Source organism: Neomonachus schauinslandi, chromosome 2 (genome assembly GCF_002201575.2).
Source record: "Neomonachus schauinslandi chromosome 2, ASM220157v2, whole genome shotgun sequence".
NCBI classification, from domain to species: Eukaryota; Metazoa; Chordata; class Mammalia; order Carnivora; family Phocidae; genus Neomonachus; species Neomonachus schauinslandi.
Window position 1 is genome coordinate 28131704 of NC_058404.1, and position 19749 is coordinate 28151452.

General features: G+C 40.6%; 1 protein-coding gene, 1 long non-coding RNA gene and 1 pseudogene across 3 annotated transcripts in view; all 3 read right to left on the reverse strand.

The window, feature by feature from the left end:
* LOC110584260 lies at positions 1-5567 on the reverse strand. The gene is made up of 3 exons (XR_002480564.1): positions 5348-5567; positions 1773-1777; positions 1-12 (listed from the first exon to the last, which is right to left on the reverse strand). It is a non-coding gene; the product is annotated as an uncharacterized LOC110584260 (long non-coding RNA).
* An 862-nt stretch (positions 5568-6429) lies between these two features.
* Positions 6430-19749, reverse strand: part of GTF2E2 (general transcription factor IIE subunit 2) — a 67700-nt gene continuing 54380 nt past the window's right edge. For both annotated transcript variants that reach the window (XM_021694121.1, XM_021694122.1), the window contains exons 7-8: positions 8116-8231; positions 6430-6947 (exon numbers count right to left, since the gene is read on the reverse strand). In XM_021694121.1, coding sequence (XP_021549796.1) covers positions 6831-6947; positions 8116-8231 — 233 coding nt within the window. In that variant the 3' untranslated portion in view covers positions 6430-6830. The remainder of the gene's footprint in view (positions 6948-8115; positions 8232-19749) is intronic.
* LOC110584072 lies at positions 11369-12102 on the reverse strand (annotated as a pseudogene).

Sequence of the window (19749 nt, forward strand, 5' to 3'; positions counted from 1 at the left end):
AGAAATGGAGATCTACAAACTGTCCAAGACTTCAAAATAATCCTCTTAAAGTTTAACGAATTACACAGACAACAATGTCAAAAAACAATGAATGAACAAAACGAGAAGTTCAACAAAGAAATAGAAATCCCAGGGGGAAGAGGGAGAGAGAATCCCAAGCCAACTCCACACTGAGCGCAGAGAGCTCAATCTCAATCTCACAACCTGAGCCAAAACCAAGAGTCAAACGCTTAACCCACTGTGCCACCCAGGCACCCCTAATCAGAGGATTTCTAATCAGAAAGGTTTTAGGCCAGGGAAGAATAGGATGACATATTCAAAATGTTGGGGGGGGGGGGGAACTGTCAACCAAAAATTCTATACTTGGAAAAGCTGGCCTTTAGAAATGAGGAAAAATACTTTCCCAAACAAAAGCTGAGGTGGTTCAACATCATTAGACCTGCCTAATAAGAAATGCTAAAGGGAGTTCTTAGGAGGGAAGTAAAAAAGATGCTAAGTAACACTGAAAAAACACAGAAAGCATAAAACTCACTGATAATGGTAAATACAGTCAAAATTAGATTCTGTAACATAGTAATAGCAGTGCATAGTTCACTTACAACTCTAGTTTAAAAGTTTAAAAACACAGGAAAAAAGAGACATAACAATAATCTATTATTAGTTACACAATATTAAAAATATGTAAACAATATCAATAACCTAAAGTGTGAGCAGGAAGATAAGTGTAAAGTTTAGAAATCCTATTGAAGTTATCAGGTTAAAATACGGTGTTATAATTTTAAGATATTTTACATAAGTTTCATGGTAACCACAAGGGAAAAATGTACAGTGATTACACAGAAGAACATGATAAAGAAGTCAAAGCATACTGATACCAAAGGACATCAAAACACAAAAAAAAGACAAAATTTGAAACAAGGAACAATGGATCTACAAAACTACAAAAATGGATCTAAAAAAAATTTAACAAAATAGCAACAATAAGTCTCTACCTGTCAATAATTACTTTAAGCATAAATGGATTAAATTCTGCAATTGAAATACACAGAACACCTTGACTGTATTAAAAAACAAGATCTAATGAAATGCTGCCTACAAGACACTCACTTTAGCCTTAAAGACACACACAGACTAAGATTGAAGGGATGGTAAAAGATACTTTAAGGAAATGATACCAAAAACAAAAAAAAAGGAGTAGATATATATGTATCAGACAAAATAAAACTCAAAAATGGTAAAAAGATACAAAGGTCATCATAGAATGATAAAGGGGTCAATCTTTCAAGAAGATAAAACAATTGTAAATATTTATGCACCAATATCAGAGGACCCAAATATATAAAGCAAAAACTAACAGAGCTAAAAGGAAAAATAAACAGCAATATATTAATAGTTGGGGGCTTTAATACCCCACTCTCCACAATGGATGGATCATCCAGAGAACCAGTAGGAAACAGATCTGAACAATACTTACAGACCAAATGGACCTAACAACCAAATATAGAACGTTGTATCTGACAAGAGCAAGCTACATATTCTTCTCAGGCACACAGGGAACATTTTCTAGGATAAACCATATGCTAGGCCAAAAAAATAAGTCTTGGTAAATTTTTTTTTAATGATTTCTATTTGGGGCACCTGGGTGGCTCAGTTGGTTAAGCATCTGCCTTCGGCTCAGGCCATGATCTCAGGGTCCTGTGAGCCCCATGTCGGGCTCCCTGCTCAATGGGGAGTCTGCTTCTCCTTCTGCCCCTCCCCCTGCTCATGCTCACTCTCTCTGTCTCTCTCAAATAAATAAATAAAATCTTAAAAAAAATTAAAAAGCTAGATGTGAAAATTTAAAAAAAATTATGATAGAGAACAGAAAAACTATAGAAAAGATTAACCAAAGAGATAGTTCTTTGAAAAGATAAAATTGACATTTAGCTAGACTAACCAAGAAAAAGAGAGATTCCAAATCAACAAAATTATAAACGAAAAAGGAAACATTACAACTGATATCACAGAAGAACAAAGGATCCTAAGAGGCTACTATGAACAACTGTACACCAAACTGGACAACCTAGAAGAAATGGAAAAAAATTTTTGTTTTTGTTTTTCTAAGTAAGCTCTATGCTCAACATGGGGCTTAAGTCAGGACCCCAATATCAAGAGTTTTGTGCTCTACTGACTGAGGCAGCCAGGCTCTCAGAAATGGAAAATTTTATTAGAAAATACAACCTACCAAGTCTGAATCGAGAATAAGTGGAAAATCTAAATAGACCAATTACTAGTAGGAAACTGAATCAGCAATCAAAAATCCCCCAACAAAGAAAAGCCCAAGACCAGATGGCTTCAAAGAATGAATTTTACCAAACATTTGAAGAATTAATGCCAATCCTTCTCAAACCTTTCCAAAAACTCCGAGAGAACACTCCCAAACTCATCTTATAAGGCAAGCGTATTACAATGGTACCAAAGCCAAAACAGGACATTACCAGAAAAAACTATAGGCCAATATCCGTGATGAGCACAGATGCAAAAATTCTCAGTAAAATACTGGCAAACCAAATTTGGCAACACATTAAGCTCTTTCATAATGATCAAATTTATTTATTTGAGAAAGACAGAGAGAGATTTATCCTTAAGATGCAAGGATGGTTTAATATATGCAAATCAATCAGTGTGATACATCACATTAATAAAATGAAAGAAAAAAATCATTATCTCTATAGATACAGAAAATGCATTTATCAAAATTCAACATCCACTTACGATAAAAACTCAACAAATCAGATACAAAAGGAACATACCTCAACAGAGTTAAGGCCATATATGACAAGCCCTCAGCTAACATCGTATTTAATGGTGAAAGGTTAAAAGCTTTTCCTTGAAGATCAGGAACAAGACAAGGGTGCCCAATCTCACCAATCCTATTCAACACAGTACTGGAAGTGCTAACCAGAACAATCAAGCAAGAAAAATAAGCATCAGAACTGCTGTCCCGGGCGCCTGGGTGGCTCAGTTGGTTAAGCGACTGCCTTCGGCTCAGGTCATGATCCTGGAGTCCCGGGATCGAGTCCCGCATCGGGCTCCCTGCTCGGCGGGGAGCCTGCTTCTCCCTCTGACCCTCCTCCCTCTCATGCTCTCTGTCTCTCATTCTCTCTCTCTCAAATAAATAAATAAAATCTTTAAAAAAAAAAGAACTGCTGTCCCTATTTGCAAATGACATGATTTTATAGAAAGAAAATCCTAAAGACTCCACCAAAAAAACTGCTGGATCTAATCAACAAATTCAGTGAAGTTGCAGGAAACAAAATTAACATTAAAAATCAGCAACTTTCCTATAAACTAACAACAAATTATCTGAAAAAGAAAAAAGAAAATTCCATTTTCAAAAGCATCAAAAACAACATAAAGTACTTAGGAATAAAGTTAACCACGGGGGTGAAAGAGCTCTAGACTGAAAACTACAAGACACAGATGAAAGAAATCAAGACAAATGTAAAGGTATCCTGTGTTCATAGACTAAATTAATTGGACAAATAAATATTGTTAAAATGTCCATACTACCCAAAGCAATGTACAGATTCGATGAAATCCTTATCAAGATTCCAATGGCATTTTCTACTGAAGTAGGAAAAACACTCTTAAAATTTATAAGGAACCACAAAAGACCCCAAATAGCCAGAGCAACCTTGAGAAAGAACAAAGTGGGAGGCATCACACTTCCTGACTTCAAGCTGTATTAATGCTATAGTAACTGAAACAGTATCAAATATTATTAACAAATAGAGTCAACTAATATTTGATAAGGGAGCCAAGAACTCTCAATAAAGAGTTGCTTCAATAAATGGTGCTGGGAAAATTGGGTACTCATACATAAAAGAATGAAACTAGGGCGCCTGGGTGGCTCAGTTGGTTAAGCGACTGCCTTCAGCTCAGGTCATGATCCTGGAGTCCCTGGATCGAGTCCCGCATCGGGCTCCCTGCTCGGCAGGGAGCCTGCTTCTGCCTCTGACCCTCCCCCCTCTCATGTGCTCTTCTCTCTCATTCTCTCTGTCTCAAATAAATAAATAAAATCTTTAAAAAAAAAAAAAAAAAAAAAGAATGAAACTAGACCTCTACCTTACGCCACTCCCAGAACTTAATTCAAAATGGATTAAAGACTTAAATGTAAGAGTAGAAACCATTAAACTCCTAGAAAAAAACACAGGAGAAAAGCTCTTTGACATGGATCTTAGCAATGATTTTTCAGATAATCACACCTAAAGCACAAGCAACAAATAAAAAATAAACAAATGGGACTATATAAAACTAAAAAGCTTCTGCACAGCAAAGAAATCCTCAACAAAATGAAAAAGCAACGTATGAATTGGGAAAAAAAATATTTGCAAACCATATATCTAATAAGAGGTTAACACTCAAAAATATAAAACTCCTACAATAGCAAAAAAAAAAAAAGAAAGAAAGAAAGAAAAGAAATCCAACTAAAAACTGGGCAAAAGACCTGAAACAGACGCTTTTCTAAAGAAAATACACAAATGGCCAACAGGCACATGAAAAGATGCTGAACATCACTAATCATTAGAGGAATGCAAATTAAAATCACAATGAAGTATTCTGATGCTATTAGAATGGCTAGCATCAAAAAGAAGTAACAAATGCTGGCAAGGATGTGGAAAAAAGGGAACCCTTGTGCACTGATGGTGGGTTTGTAAACTGGTACTGCCACTACAGAAAATGTGGAGTTTTCTCAAAAAAATTAAAAACAGAATTACCAAGTCATCTAGCAATCCCACTTCTGGGAATATACCCGAAGTAAATGAAAACAGTATGTGTAAGAGCTATCTGCACCCCATGGAAACAACCTAAGCGTCTATCGACAGATGAGTGAATAAAGATGTGGATGGAATAGAATATTATTCTATAATGGAATACTTCAGCTGTAATAAGGATGAAATCTGCTATTTGAAACAACATGGATGGACCTTGAGGGCATTACACTAAGTGAAATATGACAAAGGAAAATACTATATGATCTTATATGTGAAACCAAAAAAATAAAAACTCACAGAAGAAATAATATTTGTGGTTACCAGAAGCAGGGGTGCGGCAGGGGAAATTGGGTGGAGGTGGTCAAATGGTACAAATTTCAGTTCCAAGATAAGTCAGGACTGGGATGTAATGTACAGCGGGATGATGACCCTAACCCTGCTCTGTGGCATATATGGAAGGTGTATGTGGCATATATTAAGAGTAAATTCTATGAGTTCTCACCACATGGAAAAAATTTTTTTCTATTTTTTGTACCTATAGGAGATGATGGATGTTAACTAAACTTACTGTAGTTATCATTTCCTAATACATATAAGTCAAATCATTATGCTGTACACCTTAAAGTCATGCTGTATGTCAACTATACCTCAATATTACTGGAAAATAAAACAGAATGATGTATACAGACCACCAAAAGTAGGCATACTTAGAGATAAGCTAGCTTCAGAATTTCTACAAGAAAACTAGTTTTATGTCATAAGACATTAGAAGTTCCTCCTTACTGGCAAAAAAACAAAAACAAAAACAAAAAAACCTGGTAACAAAGACACACTGAGTTTCCCGTGTTCTAAATTACCGTGGGGACCCTCAGCTTTACATCTTCTGGGGCCATGTTCTGGTGCTGGGATGTAAGAAAGAGGAAACAAAAACAGGACTATGTAAATGGATGAGACACAAATCAGAAGGATAAAGAGAACTAAAACAGCAAAAAAGCTCATGATCTGCACAAAGTACTTACTGCTCTGGGTTACCATCACACCTTTCTTGAGAACACTGAACCTTATTTTTATAATCCACTGCAATTTCAATTTACGATATGAGGACTCTAAGAACCAACCCAAAGGACCACCATACCAAGTAACAAGCAGAGGTAAGGAAAACAGGTAGTTTACCACAGAAGGCTGCAATAACCACACAGACTTCCTTCCTATATATCACCATGACTGCTAAGAACTCACATCTTTGATAATGGCTCTGAGCTCAGCCAGTGGGAAGACCGAGGGAGTCTCCCCAAGAAAAAAATCAGGGTCAAATCCCATGAGGGTTGGAACAGGGTAAAGATGACGTTCAGGTTGGCAAGAAGACTCTACCTATCTTTGTTGGAGATGGCATGAGCCAAAAGGACTTGCAAAATCCAAGAAGCTCAGTACTGATTTAGGCTTTAAAAAAAAAAAAAAACATTAAAAATCACATGTAGTGTATCTTTATTGTCACATTTGCTAACAAGAGGCACATCTTGTGTTCCAATTGTGAGATCCATATGCTCAGCACCACAGCACAAATCACAGTCTTCAACAACATCCCAAACATGCATCCTGTGGGAGTTAAAGACCGGAGCTGCCATCTGCCATTGCCAAGGACAGAAAGAAACAAACTGAATTCACTAACATCTTAAGAGTTCCTTCTACAATGATTTTATTATAAATATGTTCTTCTGGAATAAACAAATATTGCATTCAAGACTATTTATCTGCAAACTTGTTCTAAAGTAATAAAGGAAGAGAAATGGAACCAGGAACCACTTAGAAATAGAGATAAGTAGCAAAGACACTTGCATGCCATGCTAAGCGCCTTTCCCCCAGAAGTAACAGAAGGTTAACAGGGAATATCACATATCTCATTAGCCCATTCAATTAAAGTAAGCTTTGAGTTTGGTAATTTGCTCTTGTTCTGTAAACTGAACTGCTCCTCTCCTCAGTCCAAGAAGTAGAATGGGAAGACAGTCTTCAGAGCCCAGCATCAACAAGAAAGATCTTGACTTTGTTAACTCTGCTCATGAACAAAACTGTTTGCTATTTGCCAGGAGCAATGTCAGAGTAGTCCTTCAGCACTCCAGCCAGATGTTCGTTGTGGGTCTTAAACCGTCGCTTTTTCTGTGAAGCTGGCTTTTTCCTCCTCTGAATAGGGGCCTACAAGAAAAGGTAAAAACAGAAACAGCTACTCAGAAGGGCTGAATAGCAAGAATTTACTAACGATGTGCAGAAACCTTTCTTCCTGCTAGGTGGCCCAGCTGCCCATGCCAACCCCCAACCACAGACGTGCACACCGCCACCGGGAATAACGGGGCTGGCACAAGAAACTCCCCAGAACGATTCTCGATACTTAGGTTTAAAAATACATCCACCATTACCAATAAAAAAAGATCTGAAGTAAATAAGGCAAAATACCGAAATACAGCAAAACTGGGAAGTGGCTACGCACACAAAGATTTGTTAAATATTATTCTCCATTCTTTTCTGTGTCCTTGAAATTTAAAATCACATTTTTAAAAGAAAGTCAACAAACTAAGCAACGATAGGAGAAAATAACTCATAAAAAAGTGCTGCAATTACACTAATTCATGGAGATCACTGGGCAATAAATCCAACCTTTTAGGGAGTCCTACAAATTCACTGAATAAAACACACACACACAAAATCCCAAAGAAGGCAAGCTACAAAGACTGACGGTAGACATTGGAAAGGGGGAGGAGCAGAGCACCTACAGTTAGGGTGTTGGTGAATTATTCCCCAAACTGGGTTTGTCCTTGGACTACAGACAACTGATTCACAAGTCATCTTTCCATTACAAACCCCTCCTTTGATCGGGCTTTGGGACTATACAGTATCTGGTTCCTAAGGAATCTGAAAGTCAACAAGGACAACGATGTGATCAGGGCTGAGGGGGAGCCAGGGACCAAGACCACAGGGAGCAAGGGGGAGGGGAGCACAATTAAGGTCTTGAAGGCCAAGATGACGAAGCAAGCTCCTTTTAGAAACTGGGAAGGCAACATGTGGGCACTAGAAAATGTTGGGTATGACTCGACCTTAAGAGTAGTCCCTGCTAAGACAGGGGCTGGAGAGGTAATGAGGAAAGCTCTCACATGCCTGGGCCGCAGCACCCGGGGACAGAGATCCACTGGCCCCCAATAAATCAGACATGATCTGGTTTGCATCTGACCAAGATCACTGATTAGGACACTGAGAAAAAACTGGAAGAGAGAACCAACTACCGCTCTTCAGAGAGAACAGGAAGCAGGCTCACAGTTCAAAGAACAGAGGATTACTTTTTTTTTTTTTTCGTCAAGGGACTACATACCACTTTCTTTGGTCCAGATTCCTGCATGGAAGAAATACCCTGTCGCTTCAGATATTCTTCAATTTTCTCCTCATCCATTGAATCCACAGTGACGCTCCTCCAGAGTTTCTGAAACTCTGCCAACAAGATAGTAGTGATTTTACAACAGATGTTTACAAGCTATAGCATTTGTGATAAAAATCCAGGCCTCGCTATTATGTCCTCTGGTCTAAAACTGCACACCTAAGATTTCATTATAAAATCAAAGGAAGTAAGACAAGAACACTCAAATGCTGGACCGTGAGTAGCAGAAGGGGCTGGGAACAGTAGTGTTCTATTCTGAGTCTGGTAATGAAGGGCTGTGTCCCTGAAAACTCCCTGAAGCTGACATTCTCCTTTTAGTCCAAAAAAGCAGTTCTCTCCAATGAAACAGTTAAAAATTCCTGTTCAACCCCTGAGCTCAGGATACTCCATTTCCTCTCCCTATCAGTAAAAAGAAACATGAAAGGAGATAGGGAATCAAAGTTTTATATGGGGTAAGAAGCTATAACAGTTCATTAACAAGGGAGACTTTTGAAACCAAAAAACCTGGAGATGGGGGACCAAGAGGTCATAAAGACTCTTGAAGAGTTTGGCTCAGTTATTTTACAGAATGGCCTTCACTTTGGGGTTGTCTAGTATTTCCTCATGATTATATTGAAGTTATACATTTTTGGCAAGACTGTCACAGAAATGACGCACCCTTCTCAGTGCAAAGGGTACATGATGTCAATGTCTTATTACTGAGGCTGATAAACTGATCGCTGGTGAAGCTGGTATCTGTCAGATTTCTCCACCATGAAGCTATTATTTTTCCCTTTGTAATTAATGAGGACCTTATGGGGAAATCTACTGAGACTAAGCAAATACTCCACTTCTCATCACACTTTTTGCTAACTTTAGCATCCACTGATAGCTCCTGCCTATAATTATTACTTGTGGGTCTGCCTATTGGCAAATTATTTCCATCATTCCTTCCAGATGTGTAAATTAGAATTCTACTGTAAGGAAGGACTATTCTTTCTCCATTTATTCAGTTGTTATTTGATGTAGTATGGACTCATGGATACTTATTTTACGGATTAGAATCAATTACTATCATTGTTATTCAAACTTGCTGGCTCTGGTTATTCAGAGCCCCTTCAGACTGTCCCTGTATCTTTTTTACTTGCTTTCCTTTTTCTTTTTGTTTTGTTGAGCACTTACTTTCTAGTACCAAAAGATGTTCCAAGCTCATATTTCCCCAAACTTGGAATCAACCATTTCATCAAGGAGTCCGGACTGCATTTATTGGAGAATGTTATCTAGAAACCAAGATCTGAACGCTCTATTTTCTTTTTCTGTCAGTTTGGTTTTTGGCTTTTCTGTTTTCTGAAAACAGCAAATGATTAGGGGATACCAAATTTAAAAGCAGATGGATTTATTTTGGCAGAAGATCTCCAAGTATCATGAAAGTCAGGCATGCTCTAAACTATAGTAAATAAAGTAAGAACAGATTTAGAAATCTAACAGAAAAGAAAAACAAGCTAGAATTTACAAATTCAGATTGGATCCTCTGAATTGAAGAGATCCCTGTCCCACTTAAGCTAACAATGAAAACTGTGTAACAAAGTATGCCAGCAAAGGAAAGGAAATAAGCAAACTCATTAAAGAGGTTTTATGTAAATTCCTAAATAACTCATTCACGTTTTGGCTATGCCCAGATCTTTCCTGTGAAACGCAAAATTAGCAGACTCGTACAGTACAGCCTGGGAACCAGATGGCCTGGGTGTGAATCCAGACACTCCATTTACTACGTAACACGGGGCAAGTCACTTAACCCCTCTGCCTCAATTTCCTGATCTGCAAAACAGGGATAATACCACCGGTCTCATAGAGCTGTAGACATTAGAGTTAATGTATATATCTCCCACAAAGAAAAAAACTATACCTGTTATTGTTATCATCATCATCTGACCTCTATCATCTCTTTTGGGTGCTAAGACCTCTAACGAAAGCAGTATAAAACACCTAAGGATTGGCTAACAGATATGGGGTGATCTCATTTATGTAAATTAGAAAAAACTAAAATTCTACAGATTTTTTTTTTTTGCTTCTTCCATCCCTGTGGTGTCCTTTATTTTTTTAATTTATTTTTTTAATTTTATGATGTTATGTTAGTCACCATACATCATTGGTTTTATGTGGTGATCCACGATCCATTGTTTTTGTATTAACACCTAGTGCTCCATGCAGTATGTGCCCTCCTTAATACCCATCACCGGGCTAACCAATCCCTCCTCCCCCCTCCCCTCTAAAACCCTGTTTGTTTCTCAGAGTCCATAGTCTCTCATGGTTCATCTCTCCCTCCAATTCCCCCTCCCTATTTTTCCCTTCCTTTTCCTAATATCCTCCATGTTATTCCTTATGTTCCACAAATAAGTGAAACCATATAATTGACTTTCTCTGCTTGACTTATTTCACTTAGCATAATCTCCTCCAGTCCCATCCACGTTGATGTAAAAGTTGGGTATTCATCTTTTCTGATGGCTGAGTAATATTCCATTGTATATATGGACCACATCTTCTTTATCCGTTCATCTGTTGAAGGGCATCTCGGCTCTTTCCACAGTTTGGCTATGTGGACATTGCTGCTATGAACATTGGGGTGCATATGGCCCTTCTTTTCACTACATCAAAAATTCTACAAATTTTTTAAGATTTATTTTAGAGAGCACGCATGCAAGAGCATGAGCAGGGGGGTGGTACAGAGGGAAAGGAAGAGGGAGAGAAGCAGAGTCCCTGCTGAGCAAGGAGCCCGATACAAACACACATACATAAATAATATCTTTTGGGGGGTGGGGAGGAACAGGGTTAAGGTTTTGTTTGAGTAGTTTCTAGCCATCACCATGTTTGATCCGGAGAGGCAAGCAAGGGAGAGAAAATTCTTGGGCCCATTTTAGAGTCTAAGGCCACCGATGAGGCTCAAGTGGGCTCCAGGCAGGGTCAAGGTCACAGCTAGTAGAAAAGACAGCTCTGAAGCCGCTTCGTGAAGCTGTGTCCCAGGCAACAGCGGGCCCCAGGCCTGCCTCACACAGTCATGCACAGAGAAGTGTGTCCCAGCCTGGGTGGGGATATGGCCCCTCCCACCCCACCTGGCCTGCGCCCTCTTAGCTGTACCATTCCCGGTCCCCTTGGGAGCCCACCACCCAACAGGAGTGGAGATGGTAGCTCCCTGTGCACCAGTGTGGCAGCCTCACCAATTGGCCTTCACTGCCTTGATGGCACTCACAAGGTTCTGGGCCAGGTAGATACCAAAGATCTGGAGAAGGGCGATGCCCACAAAGACCCCATGCAGCCTTTAGTGCGGATGGAGCCCTGCTGCTCCAGCCCCAGTGTGAGCTGGCTATCGCGGCCACACTGGGTATCGAGGACATCTTCTGCTGGGTCCCTGGCGCAGCAGGAGAAGGGGACCCCACAGCGCTCCTGGCTCAGGTTCAAGTCAGTGCAGTTGAAATACAGATTGAGGGGCCAACCATTAGGCCCTCGGGCTCCACAGCAAAACCACTATTCCTAGCAAAGAGATTCCTGACATTGTTATTGATGGAAGAAACTGAGCTGGTCTTGAATCCAGTCCTTGCATATGAAGGCCAGGATCCCTGTTGCCAGCTCCAGGAAGAAAATGAGGCTGAGAAACACGGAGAAAAGCTTGCGCAGGAAGGTGTTCTCCCACAGAGCCCCAATTCCGCTGTCAAAGCCCAGCACTGACACAACACCTCCAACCGCTTCCAACAGCCACACGGGCTCAAGGCCTCCCAGATCTGTCAGTGCTGAGATGTTGCAGAGAATGCCCTTCTCAGCCCAGGCCCAGAGGCCAATGGCCAGGAACAGGGCTCCCAGCACCCAGAAGACAATGTTGAAGCCAAAAAGGCAGTATTTCCCACAGCAGCCGACCTCAGGTTCCTGGAAGTGCAGGTGCTAGCCCAGCATGGTGAGCAGCCACCCACTGGCCCAGAAACCAGAGCTGGGGTCAGGCCAGCCCTCCAAGGGCCACCCTGGGCTAGAGCTCCCCAGGCTATACCACATCCTCGTTATCCATTCATCAATCAATGGACACTTGGACTGCTTCCGTATCTTGGAAGTAAATAATGCTGCTATAAACAGAGGGGTGCATGTATCCCTCTGAGTTCGTGTTTCTGTATCCTCTGGGTAAATACCCAGTAGTTCGACTGCTGGATGCGAGCATAGTTCTATTTTTAACTTTCTGATGAACATCCATACTGCCTTCCACACTGGCTGTACATTACTTTTAACCCATGTCTTCATATTTAAAGTGAGTTTCTTATAGAAAGTATATACCAGGGTCTTGCTTTTGTATCTAATCTGAAAATCTGTGTCTTAATTATTATGTTTAGACAATTTACATCTGTCTCAATTATTATGTTTGAACAATTTAACAGTGAAAAGTATGTTAGATGATTTTGGATGTTTAAACAGATGAAAGTCTTAATTAGTATGTTTAAATGATTTACATTTAACACAATTATTAAGAATGGCTGGAATAAAATCTATCACCTTACCATTTCTATTCCATGTACTCCTTGTTTTTTTTCCTTCTGTTTCGGTGTTCATTTGAATTAAGTGAGTGTATTTTTTCTGATTACATTTTCTATCTGTTATTGGCACATTATACTTTTTTACTGAGATATGACTGACACAACACTGTATTAGGTTTAGGTACAGAACACAATGATTTGATATATGCATATATAACAAAACAATTACCAAAGTAATTTAACACTCATCACCACACAATTACAATTTTTTTTTAAGATTTTACTTATTTGAGAGAGAGCATTCACGCATGCACACAAAGGGAGAAGCGGACTCCCCACTGAGCAGAGACCCTGATGCGGGGCTCGATCCCAGGACCCCGAGATCATGATGTGGGCTGAGACGCTTAGCCCACTGAGCCACCCAGGTGCCCCTATAGTTTCAATTTTTCCCTGTGATGAGAACATTTAAGATCTACTACTCTCTTTCAAATGTATAATACGGTATTTTTAACTATAGTTACTTGTTTTTCGAAAACAATGGTTTTAGTGGTTGTCCTAGGGTTTATAATACACGTTTAATTAATCAGAGCCTAGCTGGCAAGTAAATTATACCAGTTCACATATAATGTAAAAATGCTGTAATTGTGGGGCACCTTGGTGACTCGGTTAAGCATCTGACTCTTGATTTTGGCTCAGGTCAAGATCTCAGGGTCATGAGACTGAGCCCCATGTTGGGTTCCATGTTCGGTGGGTGGGGCGTCTGCATGAGATTCTCTTTGCCCCCCGCCCCACTCCCACACACTCTCTAAAATAAATAAACCTTTAAAAATAAAAATTTTTAGGGGCACCTGGGTGGCTCAGTTGTTAAGTGTCTGCCTTTGGCTCAGGTCCTGATGCCAGGGTCCTGGGATCGAGCCCCACATCAGGCTCCCTGCTGAGCTGGAAGCCTGCTTCTCCCTCTCCCACTCCCCCTTCTTGTGTTCCCTCTCACTGTCTGTCAAATAAATAAATAAAATCTTTTAAAAAAATAAAAATAAATTTTAAAAAGATGTTATAATAGTATCCTTCTCTGACTTTTGAGCTGTCAGAAATTTTACTTTTATATTTGCTGTAAACATAAAATATATTTTAATACTTCTCCTTTATAATCAGTTATCGTTCTTTTTTCTTTTTTAAGATTTTATTTATTTCAGAGAGAGAGCACAAGCGGGAGGGGAGGCGCAGAGGGAGAAGCAGACTCCCCGCTGAGCAAGGAGCCCCATGTGGGGCTCGATCCCAGGACCCTGAGATCATGACCTGAGCCGAAGGCAGATGCTTAACCAACTGAGCCACCCAGGTGCCCCTTTTCTTTTTTCTTAAGTAGGCTCTATACATGGAGCCCAATGTGAGGCTTGAGCTCATGACCCTGAGATCAAGATCTGAGCTGAAATCAAGAGTCAGAGACTTAACCAACTGAACCACCCAGGTGCCCCTTGAGCTCAAAGCAATTAATAAGAAAAAATTTTTAGTATACTTTTAAACGTTTTAATTAGAAAAACATGAATTTTATATTCACCTGCTACAACACACCTACTTATCTGTACAGATCCAAGTTACTATCTAGTATCACATCCCTTTTGCCTGAAAGAATTTCCTTATTGAATCTGGTAATGCAGGTCTTATGATAATGACTTATCTCAGTTTCTCTGGTACCATGAGAATATTACTCTGAAATTCTCCTTCATTTTTAAAAGACTGGTTTTAGGGTGCCTGGGTGGCTCAGTCGGTTAAGCCTCTGCCTTTGGCTCAGGTCATAATCTTGGGGTCCTGGGATAGAACCCCACGTCACACTCCCTGCTCAGTGGGGAGTTGCCTGTCCCTCTCCCTCTGCCCCTCCCCCCACCCTCTCATTCTCTAAAATAAATAAAATCCTTAAAAAAAAATTGGTTTTGCTGGGTACAGAATTCTAGGTTGAAAGTTCTTCCCTTTTGGGGTGCCTGGGTGTCTAAGATGGTTAAGCATCGGATATGACCCGAGCCAAAGGCAGATGCCCAACCGACTGAGCTACCCAGGTGCTCCTACCTTCAGTATTTTCTCATCATCATCAACTTTCAGCAGTTTGAATATAAATGCCTGGGTGCTTTTCTTGTCATTTGTTTTGGAGGATTATCTTGCCTCATTCTCTGAGCTTCTAGGATCTTTGGTGCAGTGTCTACCATTAGTTTTTCAAAATCCTTGGCCATTATTTCTTCTGCCCTATTCTCTTTCTCCTCTCCTTTTGGGATTTAAATTATACATTCTGACCATGTGATACTATCTCGCAGCTTTCTCTCTGCATTTTAGTTTAGATAATTTGCACAGGTCTATGTTCAAGTTTACTGGTTCTTCCTTTGGTTATGCCAAGTATACTGATGAGCTTACTGAAGGCATTCTTTGTCTATTACTGTGTTTTTCACTACTAAAATTTTCATTTGGGGGCACCTGGGTGGCTCAGTCAGTTAAGCGGCTGCCTTCAGTTCAGGTCATAGCCTTGGGGTTCTGCAATCAAGCCCCACATTGGGCTCCCTGCTCAGCGGGGAGTCTGCTTCTCCCTCTCCCTCTGTGCTCTCCTCTCTCTCTCTCAAATAAAAAAAAAATCTTAAAAATAATTTTCATTTGATTTTCTTATAATGTCTACCTCTGAAATATCCTACACAATCGTGCATGTTGCCTGCCTTTTCTACCAGAGGCCTTAACATATAAATCATAGTTATCTTAAATTCCATGTCTAACAATTTCCAGTACCTGTGTCCCACGAATTTTGTTAATTCCCTTGTCTCAATACTCTATCGCTTTTCTCCTTGTTTTTATGCCTGATACACACACACAAATATATACTAAAAGCAGGATATCCTCTGTAGGACAACTGAGACTGAGATAAACAGTCTTTGTGTCTGGATATGACCCTATCTTTCCTTATGCTAGGCCTTTAGGGTGTGGATGTAGTCATTCTATTGTCAGAACATGAGCTTGGTTTGGAATCCGTTGCTGCTATGGATACCTATAATGCACCACAGGCTTCAAACTGCTCTAGCCACACCTTGTGTTTAGGGTAGAGGCTTGTTTGCCAGAGAGTTTTTCTCATTGTCTACTCAACCTACAGTTTTAGGTCTTCCATTTAGCATGCATCTCATACAGTCTCTCTGCCTCGAAGCTCCTGCAACTCTCACAGAATTCCATTGTTACCCATTACTCTACATCTGTTAGCCTGGTATGGAGTGGGAGTTCTCTGAAATTCTGACTAAGCCGTGGTGACAGTCAAGTACTATGTTCTTGGTATCTTGGCATATGGCCTTCTCAATGTTCCTGCCCATCCCCCTGTGCTGAAGTCCTGGGCCCAGCACATGTTCCTGCCCCTTCCCCAGGGGTGGAAGGTTTTCTTTCTGTTCCATTCCCCCTGCAGTTTAGGGCTTCTGTCTCACAGCAGAGAGGCAGGAAGAAGCCTTAAACAGGGCTTCATGTCTTTCCTGAAGCATCTACCACTGTCCTCCTGCAGGCCTGCCCAATGAGGACAGTACCCAGTCCTATCCTCTTTTTTATAAGCAACCAGTGAAGTCTGTGGAAGAAAGCCTGCAAGTAGGTATGAATTCCCTCCCATGTGTTCTCAGCTCCCAAGGATTCTGTATCTTCTTGCTAGTCCAATTTAAGCCTTTAGCAGTTCATTAAAAATTTTAGGGGCGCCTGGGTGGCTCAGTCAGTGACGTGTCTGCCTTCGGCTCAGGTCATGATCCCAGAGTTCTGGGATCAAGCACCACGTGGGACTCCCTGCTCAGCGGGGAGCCTGCTTCTCCCTCTGCCTCTGCCCCTTCCCCTACTCATGCTTGCTCGCGCTCTCTCTCTCTCAAATGAATGGATAAAATCTTTAGGGGAAAAAAAATTTTTTTTTAAACTGAATTCTTCTGAGTGGTGTTCATTTTGTCTGTCCCACGTAAACAAGTACTTACATCCCATCTTTTCTTGGAGGTGCCTGTCTTTCCTTAGATTTCAGGTTAGGTGGTTGTCCTGCAACCTCAGCTCTCTGATGGACTCAAGAAAACTATAAATTTGCAGCTGTTCAGGGTTTATTATTGCTGTATGAGCGCAACAGTGCTCTGATCAGCTTTCTCCACTTTAAGTGTAAGCCAGAAGTCCCCCATCTATCCACTTTTTTGGCTAAAGAACAATGTGATTAATGCAACTAGCTCTGCTTGGCTTATGTGAGAGAAAATAGCTTCAGGTCAAACTTCTAAGTCAGCAATAAAAACATCACTCTAATTCCAAGACAGCACAAAATATTGGGGTTTTTAAAATATTTATTTGAGAGAGCGAGAGAGAGATAACAAGCAGGGAGAAGGGGTAGAGGGAGAAGCAGACTCCCCACTGAGCAGGGAGCCCAAAGTGGGATTTGATCCCAGGACCCAGGGATCATGACCTGAGCTGAAGGCAGACACTTAATCGACTGAGCCACCCAGGCGCCCACAATATTGAGAGGTGCCTGGGTGGCTCAGTTGGTTAAGCATCCGACTTGATTTCAGCTCAGGTCATGATCTCAAGGTCGTGAGATCCAGCCGTGTCAGGTGCTTCGCTCAGTGGGGATTCTGCTGGAGATTCTCTCTCCTTCTCCTCTGTACCCCCTACTCACTCTAAAATAAATAAATCTGGGGCACCTGGGTGGCTCAGTCTGTTAAGTGTCTGCCTTGAGCTCAGGTCATGATCCCAGGGTCCTGGGATAGAGCCCCATGTCGGGTTCCCTGCTCAGCAGGGAGCCTGCTTCTTCCTCTCCTCCCTGCTTGTGCTCTTTCTTGCTATCTCTTTCTCTCTCAAATAAATAAATAAATAAATAAATAAATAAATAAATAAATAAATAAGCAAGCAGATCTGGATTTTAAAAAATAAATAAATCTTTAAACATAAAATACCAAACCAGAATTTTATGTCAAATTTACCACAGCTGTTGAAGTATGTCATCCAAAAAAAAGAATAGTTCAGGCATTTTAACCCATGACATGTTATATTCTAACTATCAACATGTAAAATTATCTTTATCTAGAATAAATATTACGTGATATAACTGTGTAACAAACTGTATACTTTTTTCTGCTAAAAAAAAAGATAAAAGAATAAAAGTATATATATGATAAAAACATCTTTTACTCAACTTTCAGTCAATACACCCAGTAGCATTGCAGTTTCAATTCCTTGAAGGCTGAAACTACTGTGACTTCCTACTTGACATGTCTAGAGTTTACAGACTTCAGGCCTCTTATGACACAATCACAGAGGCAATAATACCTATTAGAATAGTGACAGCAATGGTCTAGAAAGCTAATATGTATATTAACATACCACCAAAAAAATAAATACAATATAAATTTTAATGGCACAATGGAACTGAAAGTACATTAAAACAAAATTTAGGGCGCCTGGGTGGCTCAGTCGGTTAAGCGACTGCCTTCAGCTCAGGTCATGATCCTGGAGTCCCGGAATCGAGTCCCACATTGGGCTCCCTGCTCGGCAGGGAGTCTGCTTCTCCCTCTGACCCTCCTCCCTCTCATGCTCTCTGTCTCTCTCTCATTGTCTCTCTCGCAAATAAATAAAATCTTTTTTTTTTTTTTTAAAGATTTATTTATTTATTTTGAGAGAGTGAGAATGAGAGAGAGAGAGAGAGAGAGTACATGAGTGGGGGAGGGTCAGAGGGAGAAGCAGGCTCCTCGCTGAGCAGGGAGCCCGATGCGGGACTCGATCCCGGGACTCCGGGATCATGACCTGAGCCGAAGGCAGTTGCCTAACCAACTGAGCCACCCAGGCACCCCTAAATAAAATCTTAAAAAAAAAAAAATTTAACTACTTTCTTTGCTAAAAAAGTTTTGCTTGTGCTATTTTCAGAGGAAAATCCCTGAATAAAAAACTTCAATGGGGGCGCCTGGGTGGCTCAGTTGGTTAAGCGACTGCCTTCAGCTCAGGTCATGATCCCGGAGTCCTGGGATCGAGTCCCACATCGGGCTCCCGGCTCGACGGAGAGCCTGCTTCTCCCTCTGACCCTATCCCCTCTCATGCTGTTTCTCTCTCTCTCTCTCTCAAGTAAATAAATAAATAAAATCTTTAAAAAAAAAAAAAAAAAACTTCAATGGGGGAACTTGGGTGGCTAAGTCGATTAAGCATCAGACTCTTGACTTCAGTTGATGATCTAAGGGTCATGAGACCGAGCCCCACATAGGGCTCTGCACTGGGCATGGAACCTGCTTAAAATTCTCCCTCTTGGGTGCCTGGGTGGCTCAGTTGGTTGAGCGACTGCCTTCGGCTCAGGTCATGATCCTGGAGTCCCGGGATCGAGTCCCGCATCGGGCTCCCTGCTCGGCGGGGAGTCTACTTCTCCTCCCTCTGAACCTCCTCCCTCTCCTGCTGTCTCTCATTCTCTCTCTAATAAATAAATAAAATCTTTAAAAAAAAAAAATGTACCACAGCTGTATAAATACTTAAGATAAACAATGGAAAGCAGGGCCTGATTTATTTTTTTTTTAAAGATTTCATTTATTTATTTGACAGAGAGAGAGCACAAGCAGAGGGAGCAGGACAGGAAGAAGCAGGCTCCCTGCTGCCAGACGTTAGGCTCAATCCCAGGACCCTGGGATCATGACCCAAGTCGAAGGCAGATGCCTAACCGACTGAGCCACCCAGGCAAACAGGGCCTAATTTTAAAGTCAAGATCTCACAGAATCCCAAATTTAATTTTAATGTATGCAAGGACAAAAAATGTACAGGTGACAGAGGCACAAAGAAAAATCATCTGTTTTTCTCCAATTTTATAAAGTCATTGCAAGAAAATACAAATTCAAGATAACTTTGCCAGCCTTGTAGAAAATAAGGGTTAACTAAAAACATCTAGTACTGGTAAGGGTGAAGAATTGGATACCTTTTCATAGACTGCTGTGAAGGTAAATGGGTCCCCCAAAATTGGTGCGAACTTTACAAAAGGCATTACAGGCAATGTGTTGAAGATGTTTTAAATATGCCTTATTTTCTCATCTCGCAATTCTACTTAAAGAAAACTACAGTAAGGAAATAATCAGGCAAGTGCACATAT